This window comes from Camelus ferus, chromosome 22 (assembly GCF_009834535.1).
Source record: "Camelus ferus isolate YT-003-E chromosome 22, BCGSAC_Cfer_1.0, whole genome shotgun sequence".
Classification (NCBI taxonomy): Eukaryota; Metazoa; Chordata; class Mammalia; order Artiodactyla; family Camelidae; genus Camelus; species Camelus ferus.
Genome location: NC_045717.1, coordinates 25,492,367 through 25,505,939, shown reverse-complemented (window position 1 = coordinate 25,505,939; position 13,573 = coordinate 25,492,367). Strand labels below are relative to the sequence as shown.

General features: G+C 52.4%; 1 protein-coding gene across 1 annotated transcript; it reads left to right on the top strand.

The window, feature by feature from the left end:
- Positions 1-4,434: 4,434 nt before the first annotated feature.
- Positions 4,435-13,573, top strand: LOC102514625 (zinc finger protein 77). The gene is made up of 5 exons (XM_032466017.1): positions 4,435-4,803; positions 6,943-7,035; positions 10,335-10,461; positions 11,473-11,650; positions 12,040-13,573. The coding sequence occupies exons 1-5, from the start codon at positions 4,801-4,803 to the stop codon at positions 13,229-13,231; spliced, it is 1,593 nt and encodes a 530-aa protein (XP_032321908.1). The 5' UTR covers positions 4,435-4,800; the 3' UTR covers positions 13,232-13,573.

The window sequence follows — 13,573 nt, the reverse complement described above, 5'->3', positions numbered from 1 at the left end:
TTCAGCCCAAGTCCTGAAACCCGCTCAGCAGCTTGGGGATACTTGCGCTCTGCAGAGGACGTGAAGGATCGGTGCCCCTCACCTATGGAGGCCAGGTTCCTGAAGGTCTCCAGCATGACATCTCTGTAGAGGCTCCTCTGAGCCACATCGAGCAAAGCCCACTCCTCTGGGCTGAAGGCCACAGCCACATCCTCCAAGACCACTGAGTCCTGAAACACCCAGCAAGTTCTGGCTTAACACAGTACCATTCTCCACGCGCGCGCAGGAGGAAGGCGGGCTGATGGCACCGGGGAACCGGGACTCAGTTCAGAGCAAGTTCCCACACGGGCCTGTGGTCTCCCACCAACCCCAGCGCTCTGTCACCACGTCTCTCCCCTCGGTCAGCGCCAGCTTCCTCAGGGCCGCCAGCCTGCACCTTAGATTCGTCAGCATCTCTGGTGAACTATTCTCTCTAAGTGTGACTGTGGCCACTTCCATTCATCTCCTCCATCTGAAGGGTCCAGAACAGTCCACACATTGGAGAAAATTAAAGAAATATTATACAAACAAAACAATTATTTTGGTTTTGAAAACATCAATTCCTTTTCATGAAAAAAATTTTTGTCCCCTCCTTCACGGCCCACTACAGGCCTCAGCATGGTATGAAGAAGCCAAGGTCAGACGTGGATGAGCTTGTAACGGATGAAAACACAGTGAAGGTCTGGGAGTACTTCCTGCTTTTCCCTCAACAACAATTTGATTCTCAAGAGGCCTGGTTATGTCCCACCTTCAACCCAGGCCCTGAGATGGATAAGTTTCCTTGAAAAACTCCAATCCATCATGAACCGGAAAGTCCACCTGGTGGGACAAGAATATTCTTTATGAGAATCATTAATACTCACTTGCGTGTCTCCTGTCCTTGTGTAAAACAGCAGCCTTTCGTTTCCGGACACGCTCTGCAGGGGACAGGCAGTGCGTGGACAAGTGGGAGCCCAGGCGAGACAAAGGGCGCCTGAGACCTCAGCCCTCAGCACGGCGCCTTTACGCGGGGCCCACGTGCAGAGTTACCAGTGATCACACTTACGGGGGACGTCACACAGGGGACAGCTCTTCCTCTACACACAGACTGACATCACGAGATGCCAGGACAGCCTTGCCTCCCCCAGGAAAGAGTGCCCTGGTCCTTCCTGCCTGTGAAGAGGCAGTTAGGGGCCCCAGTGTGGAAGTGAATTAACTGAAGCCCAGAAGGGTTTGGCTGTGAATCTGCCCAGATCATAAAACGGATAAAGGGACCGGCCGGGCAGCACCTTCCTCCAAAGGACATCCGCTCGCACTGAAATCCCAGAGGCGCCGACCTCTACACCAGCCCCCTGGGGGCTCCAGACAACAGTCAGTCCCGCGCCCCTGGGCAGGCTGGCAGGCACGACTGCCCAACCCCTGAGTGTGGAATCCAGTGGCTCCCAGGGTCCCCCACAAACCTGGCTTTTGAGAAAGTGAATCGAATCATTCCATCAGCTTCTACACACAGAGGCGCGAACACAGGCTGCCCCACTGCAATGCGGGTGCTGCGCTTTGCCCGCAGATCAAACAGCTGTAGAACTAGAATGCTCCGGGCTGGGGACACTCTCGTGAGGCTGTAAGTCAAGTCAGCTGCTCCGGCACCCCTAATTACTCCTGTACACTGGTATCTAGCCCTGTCTCAGAACAAACTGTTACCCACAGATAGGGTTCAGCTAACTCTTCCACTGCTGTGTGTCAGGTGCCATTTCAAAGCCCTCACGGCACCTGACAGCCTCACAACTATGCCAATAACAAAACGCACTATTTGAGCATCTGTGACGTTGAAGTATTTTGCATACAGAGTTCCACACGAGTTCTTTAGTTTCTCATGATAAATCTCCGAAGTAGGTATCACTACAGTCGGTATTAGCAGAGGAAACTCCAGGGGACAGTCAGTTAACATGCTCAGTGTGACCCAATTAGAATGTCATACGTAGGTCTGCCTGCTTTCAAAGCCTAAACTCCTACTAGCTGCATTTTTGTCCATGTGTTACACAATGATCATGTCTGTTATTCCTCAACATGAGTAATGTGACCTAGAGCAGAGGTGAGCAAGCTTTGTCTATAGAGGTAGTCGTACTGAAATTGTAATAATATTTTTCATTTTGCCCAGGAAATAAAAATATCGTGTCAGTATATAACCAACATAATTGGGTTGAGATATTCCATATTACCTTTGTCATACTAAGTGCTACACGTCTGGTATGGATTTCACACATGCAACCAACTCAATTTTTGTTATTTTTGCGGGGATGTATTTTCCAGCTCAATTTTGATGGCTGTATTTCAAGCTCAACAGCTACATGACGCCAGGGGTACTCTAGGGGGCAGTGCAGACCTACACCTGCCTGTCTCCTGGAATATTGAAGGAATGCAAGACTGTTTAAAAATTAGTGCATTTTATCATACTAATAGAAAACGTATAAAAATCATAATTCATGTCCTTAGATCCAAAACAGTGACATATTACTGTCGGTAATGGATATCAAAATTTGGGGCGGGGCAGTAATTAGGTTTATTTATTTATTAACAGAGGTGCTGGGGATTGAACCCAGGATCTTGTGCATGCTAAGCAGGCGCTCTATTATTGAGCTATAGCGTCCCCCACTAGGTATCAAAATTTAATATGCTGGGAGGAACTCAGCTAACTGGGGAAGACGGTGCATAAAACACTTACTGCAACATTGAAAGAAAAATCTGAAATAGTGAAACAGCTCTCTTGTCAAGAAGACAAGACAGAGTACATTCTTCTACATTGGATTGGAGGTCCTGGTGAATCATTAAAAAAGAAAAAAGGTAAAATGACATGACAAGAAAAAAGCTGAAATATTTGCAGGTAAGATACTGCAGGTAACCTTTAAGAAAATTTACAGAAGAATAATTAAAATCTATACTTGCACCTAAAAAGGATAGTAAGAACGATGCTCCAAAATGAGTTTACTTCTATGTACCAGGAACGGTATTTTTTTTAAGATACCATTTAAACCAGCATCAATATTAGGTGCAGAGTGACAAGGTTTCGGTAAGACATTTATAACAAAAACAATGAAACATTGTTAGACAAACCAAGACCGTGGATGCGAGCGCCCGACACTGTCAAGGCTGCGGATCCACCCTCGAATGCATCTAAAGGTCAGTGTAATCCCAACGCATTCTTTATAACTGAAATGCTTGCTGATTCTAACCCTAGTGTTTTACACGTAAGAAACGCAACCCCACGGGCATCAGAATCCATCCAACTCGTAACAGATACCCAGTGTGTAATATGTGCTGGACCCTCTCCCCTGTGCTTGCGATAAAGCAATGAGAAACTAAAACATTCCCTAGTTTTAAAGCTTTAACAGTCTACCCGCTTGGTTAGTCAGACTGAAAGGAAAAACCCGGGAGCGGGGTGGACACAAGGACCCCACGCCGCGACCGAGGGCGGAGACTCGGGCCAGGACCCCGGGGCAAGGGCGGGGAGACCCGGGCCCGCGTCAGCTTCCAGCCGGTTCCGGCCGGTTCGAGCCAGCCCCTCCTGGTCTCCGGCCCCAGCCCGCGCACTCACCATCTCCGCCCCGCGCCAGACCTTCCCGGACGTCCCCCCGGCGGCCCGGACAGGTGAGAGCGACGGAGCCAGTACACCTGGCGCCGCTCGGGGAAGCTGCGCACGAGCGCCACCGCCGGTCGAGAGTGACTTTCACACGGGCTGGGAGCGTGCCCGCCCCTGGCCCTGATAGGACTGCTCCGGACCCCCGCGCCCTGATTGGGCAGTTCTCCAGGCACTCCTTTCACAGGAATTGAGATTGGGTAGTTTCCAGAGGCCCGCACTCCGACTGGACAGTGCTTCGGGCACCGCCTTTGGAGCCTCAGGATAGAGCTATCGGCCCCGGCCCCGGACCCCCCGATTGGGCGACTTGCGCCTCTGCAGCGCCCCTCCTTGAGTGATGGGCGCTGGCGGAGATGACTTCACTTAACAAGGCGGAAACGTGGGTTCTCGACTTCTGCCCTCTCCTTGCCCCGCGGGGAAACTGAGTCAGGGCTTCCCGGTCCAGGAGGAGGACAAGGAGAGGAGGTCGAGCTGCGGGCTGGCCGTCCACCCGGGAACAAATTCTGCTCGGAGTCCACGTCCCGGGCAGGAGGGTCCGGGTCCCGAGGAGGAGGCCGGGCAAGGAAGGGCTGAAGCCGAGAATGCGCACTTCCGCCTGGCATAGGCCCCTGAACCGATATCCCTGCCTGTCAGTCAGTCCACGGGGCTATAACAAAGTCCAATCAGGGAAGACAGGTATAATAAGAAAGGCTGGGGAGGGGCCTGGGGAACTGCCCAATCAAGGGACAGGGGTGGTGAACAACTGTTCAATCAGGGCCCGAAGTTTGCCGAGTATTATCCGTTTAGCGGTCTCAATATGATGAGTGACTGGAGTAGCGTCCAATCAGAGCGCCGACTCTCGAAGAACCATCCAATCAGGGCTTCCTGGGCAGGGTCTGGTGATCTTAATAAGGGGCGCTGGGGGCGGGTTTCGGAGTGCTATACGCCCAGAAGACGCCGGTGGGGGAGTGTTTGCAGCACCAACCAATCCGAGGGCGGAGGCGCGGAGCTCCCTCCCGTCAGGGCCGGCGACGGGCGCGCTCCCAGCCCGCGCCGGCGACCCTCTTTGCGGAGCGCAGCGCTCCTGCGCACCTGCTGGGCGCAGCCCTAGGTGTCCCGTCCCTGTCGCTCTCATTTGCTCAGGTCTCAGGACCGCGGGAAGGACGCCCTGGAGACCCCGGAGCGGGACGGAGATGGTGAGTGCAGGGGTCCGGGGCCCAGATCAGGAGGGGCTGTTAAGGAACAGCAGGGAGCTGAAGCAGGCCTGGGTCTTCTCGTGCCTGGCTCCCCCGGGTTCCGACCCAAGTGTCCCCCTTGGCCGCGGGGTAGGGTCCCGGCGTCCTGTCCCTTCCCCTCACCCCGGGTAGGGGTCCTGACCCGAGTATGGGGGGGTCCCAGGGAGGACTGGGTGACCCCGGCGGCGGTCAGGCTGGGGTAGGGGAACCCGCCCAGACCGGACAGATGAAGTCAAATCCTCACTCAGATAAGGACAGACATGAGTCCTGTTAAAAAAGAAAGAAACAAAGAAAGAAAGAAAAGAAAAATAGAATTCAGCACCGTAATTTGTGACGCTCTTACTGGCTTTATTCAGTCATTCACGAATCAGGCAGCTTCTCACCCAGTAGAGAAAAGGAGGCGGCCGGGAGCCGCACTAAATGAAAGGGGTTATAGGCAGAAGGGCGCGGGCGGAGGAGCCAGCGAAAGTGGATTGTCGGCGGCGGGGCTGCTTTACTTCAGGGAGGGCAGGGGTCTGTTGGGCAGATGACCTCACTTGTGCTGACCAGGTAATTCCTGACTGACTGGTTTCAGATTCCGTTTCTGGGAGGGGCTGAAACTGTAATTGTCTCCCTGTGGTGACTGGGGACTTGGCATAATCCACTCCATTGGGGGCCAGTGGTCTTATTTTTAACGTTCCAGAGACTTGGAATCTGGAGGAGTCTCTGACCTCACAGATGTGCGGGGGGTGTCCAATGTAACAGAAATGGGCTTTTCTCTTCTAAGCAAGAAGGGTGAGAGCAAGGCTCTTTGACTGCTTGAGGCCTCCCTGTGGGTCAGTCCATTCTCAGCCCAGGCCGTGATAGTGGGGAGCTTTGTTCTGCATCTCAGGGCTTGTTGGGGGTTTGGAGGGGTGAGGTTGGGGCTGGTGACCCCAAGTCAGGGGCCTGTGGGGAGACAGGAGCCTAAGTAAAGTTTGGCTAATAAATGGGCAATTTGGAACACTTGGTCAAGCCAGTGTCAAATGAAAAGTCCAGACTTCCTAAAGGTAGACTTTCACACAAAAGAATTATTGCTCAGGGAGAAGGGACGGTTCCACCGGGGATGAGGGGCTATGCAGGAGGGCGAACGAGACCCTGAGATCCGGGAGCATTGCAGGAGTTGGGCTCAGAGTTTTCCTTTTATACGGAGAGTAAACAAAATCAGGAAGGACCAGGTATGATGCTCAGATGACCTGTCCTTAGAGATGTGTCTGCTGGCTGGGGTGAGGCCAAAGATCAGGGGTCGGGGGTCAGGAGAGGAGCTGAACAAGATTTGGCCAACAAGGATCTGCTAGCAGTTCAGCTCATCACTGATGGGGGGGAGTTGGGATGTGGGGGCCTGTCTGGCCTTGTCCTGGATAAACGAGGGGCCTCTGGTGAGTCTTCTCTAAGTCAGAGAGGGAAGCGGGTGGTTTCTTGCAGCCTGCCCCTTTTCCAGAACACAGAAGGGTGGGGGGGGGTCCTTTGACCTTCCATGGAAGTTTCCAGAAGCACAGGGCTCAGGGAGGATTTGTTACCGAGTCCAAACTCATTCTGCTCGCCACATGACAGGCCAATAAATCGGGAGACCAGGCCAATAAATCGGGAGATGAGGTGTTGGGGTAAGGAATAGCGACTTCATTCAGAAAGGCAGCAGACAGAGGATGGCCCACTAATGTCTTGGAGAACCACCCAGGTCCAGTCAGAATACAGGCTCCTTTTATACAAAACAAAAACCAAAAAACCCAGAACAGAACAGGGGAGGGGTTGTACTTCGTTGCTGCAAACTTCTTGGTGCAGGAATTCTTCGTTCTGGCAGCCCTCCATGTGGATCAGGCCATGGTGTACCTGTAAATCTCCAATGAAACAAAGGTCATTCTCTATTTTGCAACTTGCCATCTCTACCTAAGTGCAGAAGTGCTAGCATCCTTAAAAATCAGAGCCCCGAGAATAGGCTGTCCTGTATATTTTAGGCTAAAGGCAACATTGTTTCACAAAAGGTGCAGAGCTGGCAGGACTGAGCCTAGAAAACAGGGCACGGTGGTTAAAACTAAAGGAACGGATCCAGTATGGAGTCAGATTTGTTCTCCTCTATTACAGACTCAGCCCTGCCACCTGACCCCTGTGAGCAGCCTCCTCTGGGACCAGCTCAGCACTGATAGCTTCCCCTGCTCCAGCTTCCGGTTTCAGCAGGTGTGAAGTTCTGATTTCTTCTCTTCTGGTTTCTTCTCCTCGGTGAGGGTAGGAAGCATCTCAGGTCTCTGCTCTTTCCTGCAGATACGTGTTATTCCTGGCCTTTGGGCCTTAACCAGAGATGCCTCTGGGGACAAGTGTCCCAGTGCAGAAAGTCTTATGTCTCCCATTAGAACTGAGGGACGTGCCGGCACTCCCCCACCTTCATGTGAAATGGACGGAGATACGGATTACAAAGATTCAGAGAAATGGTGCCGTCAGGGAGCAGAGTGATGATGCTGTCTGATCCTGGGCCACTTCCTGTCAGTAGCTGGTCAGCACAGATCCGTGGAGATGCTGTGACATGTGACTTGGGCTACTGAGACTTGCTCACTTCTGATTAGATGATTTTCAGCTCATTATCCTGGAGGATGTTGGGGAGCTGGTAGCTGTCTTCTGAAAGGCATGGGATGTGTCCAGTTACTCAAACTGTTACCAACCCTTTAAACAATGGAAGGTCTTTGGGCTCTTTAAATAATAGAAATTGATCAGAGGCCGGACTAGAAATTCAGGCAAGGCTTTATTGGCACTCTTGCTGCAGCAGGAGGGAGTGAAGATAAGACAGGTTCCCCTGCTAGCTTCCTGAGGGGAAGGGGTGCGTCCTGGTCCTTTAAATGGCACGAGGGTGGGGCTGGGTCAGTGGGTGCGGCTGGAGGGTGGCTCAGGTGGACTCCCCAGTGAACACAGGAGGAAGCAGTGATCCCCGGGGCTCTCACTCACACGCTGGGAGGAGGGTCTGTCTGCTGTAAGTGACCCCACGGTGCTTGAAGCAGGTGCGTCATCTGGGGTGGGGACAAGCTGAGCCCAAAGCTGACTCCGGGAGGTGATGGAAGGTGCCCTGCGTCCTGCTGTCGCCCACCCCATGCAGGTGGCCTCCAGACCAGAGAACCGCCACAGAAGGAGCTGTTGATGCCGCGAGCGTGGGGGCAGGGGGTCACCTGCAGAACTGCTGGGGGCGGCGTGTCCTCTGAGGTTGTGCTGTTCCCTGACTCTGGTTTTGGCCTCATCCGAGGAGCTGATGGGCTGAGTGTGATGTGTGCGTCCTGAGTGAGGCTGTGGAGGTCAGACTTCGGGACGGTTCCGTGGGCTCAGTTGCTGTTGAGAGGGTTAGTGAATTTGAGGGTTTTTCTGGGTCAGAATTTAAACTCGAGTGGTTCCTCCTGGGGGAGAATGGAGGCCCAGGGGCGGGGGCACTTCCACCGTGAGGGGGGAGGGCAGGTGTGGAGCTCCCGCCCCCAGCTCAGGGCGGCTGTGACCTGCTGCCTGGGAGTGTCCTTGTGCACTGTGGGCAGCGGGCGCTGGTCTGAGCGGCTCACGCTTGACTGCTTGTCCCTCTCGGGTCCTCGTGGATCCTGGTGCCGTGTGACTCAGTGCACATGCACAGGAGACATTTGTTCCATTAGCTGAAGGTGTAGGTTTTTATTCACTTGGTTCCTGGTAGTACCTCCCACTGGGCGGCCCCAGGGTGACGCCCGTCCTGGCCTTCTGGGGTGTGTTTGGGCGTGAAGGGGTAGCCGCTTGTACTTGCGATTCGCGTTTCCCTGGTGACTGATGGCCAGCATCCTTGCATGAACTTACTGGCCATTTGTGTTCCTTCTTTGGAGAAATGTCTGTTTGAGTGTTAAGTGTGAGCTTCTCCAAGAGGCCCTTTAGCGTTTAGTACATTCTGTTCCTAGTTTGCTGAGTATTTTTTAAATTAATTAATAAATTATTTTAAATGGAGGTGCTGGGGATTGACCCCAGGGCCTCATGCACACTAAGCACCTGCTCTCCCCCTGAGTTACACCCTCCCCCCTACGGAGTTTTTTTTTATCTCTACTGAGTATTTTTATCATGAGGTGATGTGTTTTGACAGATGCTTTTTCTGAGTCTGTTGAGGTGATCGTGTGGATTTTGTTCTTTATTAATAAGGTATATGATGCCAGTGCTTTGTCCCTTTGAACCAACCTTTTCACTCCTGAGATAGACCCCACTTGGCTGTGGTGTTGAACCCTTACACATCCCAGATTTGGATTGCTAGTATTTCGTTGAGGGATTTTTTTTTTTATCTGTATTTATAAGGAATACTGTTCTGCAGATATCTTGACATGTGATGTCTTTTTCTGGTTTCGGTGTCGGGGTAATGCTGGCCTCACGGAGTAGGTGAGGAGGTGTCGCCACAGTTCAGTTCTGCACATGGGTCCCCATTGCTAGTGGTGCTGACGGTCCTCTCGTGTGCTCACTGGCCATCGTATATCTTCTCTGCATAACTGTCTGTCCATACTCAGCACCCCATTACTCCACTGTATCACTTGCCTTGTATGTTGTTTTTTTTTATTTTTTATTGCTGTCATGTCAGTTTTCAAGCACCTCTGATACAAGGCTGCCCTCAGCTGCGACAAGCAGACCCCAGCTGCAGTCCCATTGCCCTTTCGTGCTTTCTTTAGATTTTGAGACCATATTTTCTGCTGAAAAAAATGTCTGATTTCTCATGTCATAATTGTTATGTCTTTGTTATCACCAGTGCATTGTGGTTTCATATTTCTCTAAAGATAATGATTAGGAGCTTTTTTCCTCTCTGCTAAAGTCACTTTGGCTCTCTTACCCTCGGGTCCTTTAACAGCTCTTCTTTGTGGGGGATCTTCCTTGAATCCCGGGCCCTTGGTTATTGGTTTGAGAGGCCCTGCTGGCTTGACGGATCCCTCAGGAACCAGGCCTGCCCCCCAACAGGTGAGCTGGGCCCCGGGCCCCACCTGCGTCTGCCCGCAATGTCCCCTCGCCCTGGGAGGGGGCGTGTCTCTGCCTCTGTCCCCTCTGAGGGCACGGGCCCAGGCTCCTTGACACAGCTGCCTTCGAATGAAGAGTGGTTCAGACCAGCAGCACTGGAAACCGAAGTGTTCACAGCATCCTGACATTTTGGTTCCAGTTCTTGGAGGTGAAAACACAGTAGTAACTTCTGACCAAGCCAGGTGTCCATTTCCATGTGACCTGAACAATGACTTCACTCCAGTCTTTCCTGTGTCTCAGGATCTGATCTCTCAGTAAATGCAGCTGTTTTTAATCTTGTGCCTCTAAGTCTACATGTATTCTTGTCGCTCACTGCTTCAGTGTCTGGCAGTCACCGTCGCTGGGGAAACTGCATTCCATGTGCTCGGGGACTGTCACTTCCCACAAGAGCGCAAGCCCAGGGGTCCCGGATTGCGCCCGGGTCGCCGGCTGTCGGGCCCATCCCCCCACACGTGGGTGCAGAGGGAGCCTCGCTGAGACAGTGTCTCTTTCAGGACCCGGTGGACTTCGAAGACGTGGCTGTGAACTTCACCGCGGAGGAGTGGGCCCTGCTGGACCCGGCTCAGAGGAGGCTCTACAGAGACGTGATGCTGGAGACCTTCAGGAACCTGGCCTCCGTGGGTGAGGCTGGCGTCACACCTCCACCCAGTCTTCAGGGAACAGATACTCTTACGGTTGTTCTTTCTTATTAGGGACACGGACGGGGACATGTTGAAAGGAAGGCAGGCGTGGTCCCCGCCTTGTAGAACCTACTTAGATGGCGTTTCCAAGGAAACAAAGCTTCACGTACGACTGACTTTTTACTCTTGGTCAGCATCCCTAGTTTTAGGGATTAATCAGAGGCTCCCTGATCCTGTGAATGCGAGCACAGCCTCCAGGGTCACGGGGCGGTGAGAGCAGCGCTGTGGTCAGCACACGTGTGGCGTGGCCACCTGCTGCAGTCTCATCCACGCGTGCCTGTCCCCAATGACGGGGACAGGGCACCGGCCCGTCTCACAGAATGCTGTGTCCCCCGCCCTCCCTCAGCGCGAGCTGTTCTTGGGAGCAGGGCAGCAGCCCCACAGGCGTCGCCCTCCCGGTGGCGGCTGGGGCAGGGGAGGCGGGCTTCCCCGGGGCCCGGGCCTGCTCTCAGCAGGAGCGCCCCTCTCGGAAGGGGCAGGTCTGGGCGAGGGAGCGGTACCCGGACGTGCCCATTAGAAACAGGACTCAGTCTTGGTGAATTTGACATTTGTCCTTCACCTGGCCCCCTGTGGGGCTTCTCGCCCACCCTCACCCACTCGAGAGGTCTTTCTGTTGCTCGTGCTAGAAAGGGAGCATCTGGGGACGTGCGTTGCGCCCAGCTCCTTTCCCCTTGGCCTCTCCGATGACAGTGACCTCAACATCAGTCTCCATTCTTCTTGAAGTGCCTCTTAGTGAGCAGACTGCCACTGTGACTCATTCTCCCTGTGACGCCCAAAGTCCCAAATCATCGAGGTCCTCAGAGTTTCCTTTGTTTTTGTGTCCACTTTTCCTTAAAAAACATGTTTGCATTTTCGGATCAATCTATGAAAAGAAGTCTGCATATGGTCTGTTTTCTTTCAATTATACCACAATTTTTTTCAAAGAAATTAAGCGATGTTACCAATGTTGCAGGTTCTTGCTCTCAAGTTAACACCAGTGGATCAAGTTCTTGGTGGGCTATTTTAGAGGGTGAAATATCCAGTGAACAAAGCCTGGTAGGATTCCCAGGAAATGATTCCTGGTCTGTTTTTGGAGAAAATTTGATGTTTCGTAACAACAGGGATCGCCAAGCCCAGGAGAGGCGTTTGAGGTGAGTGGCTCCCACTGAGGAGGGGGGGCTTGGCACGCTGTTAGGTGTAAACCTAGCTGAACAATTATGTACCCACGGAATCTTTATAGCACAATACTTTTATAAATATGATGTAGATACTGAGTGTCTGAGACAGAGTTCAGTAGGAAGCGACCATCAGGAAATCTCATGTGTGGAAAACACTGAAAGTTACGGCTCTGTTTGAGCCCCAGCCAGAGCATTAAACTTGTTGCACTTTGAAACAATGCAGACAGTGGGGAAAACTTGCCCATTTAGTGCAAATGGCAAATACATAGTCAAAATAATCATTACTATCCATCAATAAGTTATAAACAAAGAGATGATTAATAATCATTAATCCCTAATACTGTGCTTCTGATTTTGAACAGAAGTCATTGGGTGGAGAGTCTCTTTGGAGGTAACGAAGGTCGTCAGTGTGGAGAAACCCTGAACCAGACTCCAGACCGTCCTGAGGACAAGGGCGGTCTGACCGCACTTCAGCTCCGTAAGTGCAATGAGTGTGGAAGAGCCTTCAGGGGCCACTCTCTCTTGGAGAATCAGCTGAGATCTCACAGTGGACACAAACCTCATCGGTGCGAGGAGTGCGGGCAAGCCTGCAACTGTGTCTCCTGCCCGTGCAGTCTTGGGGGAACAGACGTTGTTCTGTCCCCTGCAAACGCCAGGGGTGCTGAGAGAGTGTTTAAGAGAGATGTGAAGAGTCATGGGAGTGAGCAGTCCTTTGACTGTAAAAAATCTGGAAAAGCTGTCACTTGTCCCTCTTCCTTTCGAGACCATCTGAGAGGTCACTCTGGACAGAAAGTCCACGTGTGTGAAGTATGTGGGAAATCCTTTACGTATTATTCCTACCTTTTGCGGCACGTGAGAACTCACATGGGGGAAAAGCCCTATGAGTGTAAGGAGTGTGGGGAAGCCTTCTGGTACCCCAGACCCCTGGGAAGACACACGAGGGGACACGCTGGAGAGAAGCCGCACGTGTGTAAGGAGTGTGGGAAGGCCTTCAGTTGTCCCAGGTACTTCAGAAGGCACATGAAGACACACAGTGGGTTGAAGCCCCACGAATGTATGGAGTGTGGGAAAGCCTACAGTTGTTCCTCGTCCCTTCGAGAGCACGTACGAACGCACAGTGAAGAGAAGCCCTATGAATGTCAGCACTGTGGGAAAGCCTTCAGGCACGAGCGGTATTTTAAAAAGCACGTGAGAATGCACAGTGGAGTGAAACCGTACGCGTGTGCGGAATGTGGGAAAGCCTACAGTTGTTCCACGTCCCTTCGAGAGCATGAGAGGACGCACACCGGGGAGAGACCCTTCGAATGTCAGCACTGCGGGAAAGCCTTCACGCGCCATGCCTCCCTTCGAGGACACGTGAGGACACACAGTGGGGAGAGAGCCTACAGATGCACACAGTGTGGGAAAGCTTTCTGTTGGCCCTCGTCATTACGGAAGCACGTGAGGACGCACAGCGAGGAGAAGCCCTATGAGTGTCCTCAGTGTGGGAAAGCCTTCTGGTATCCCGTAAACCTGCGAGGACACATGAGGACACACGCTGGGGAGAAACTCTGAATACGAGGACTCGGGGGAGGCTTCCTTCCCCTTTAAAATCTCGTAAATGTGAGCGATCACAGGAGAGAAATACACATCAAAAGGAGGTGGGGGGACCTTAAGCACATCACTTACTTTATATGTGAAAACTCAGGGCAGGACAGAAATCTTTTCTTGGATATGAACACAGGTTTTCCTCCATAAGTGCCTCATCCTGGATAAGGATCCAGTGTGTTGACTTCTAGTTCGTGTCCTGATCTGAACCCTTAAGATCGTCGCTGTCCTTCTGTGTCCCCTTCACCGGGGCTACTCGCATTTTGTTATCTTGGACTTTACATAATTACACAGTCATATAAAAACTTG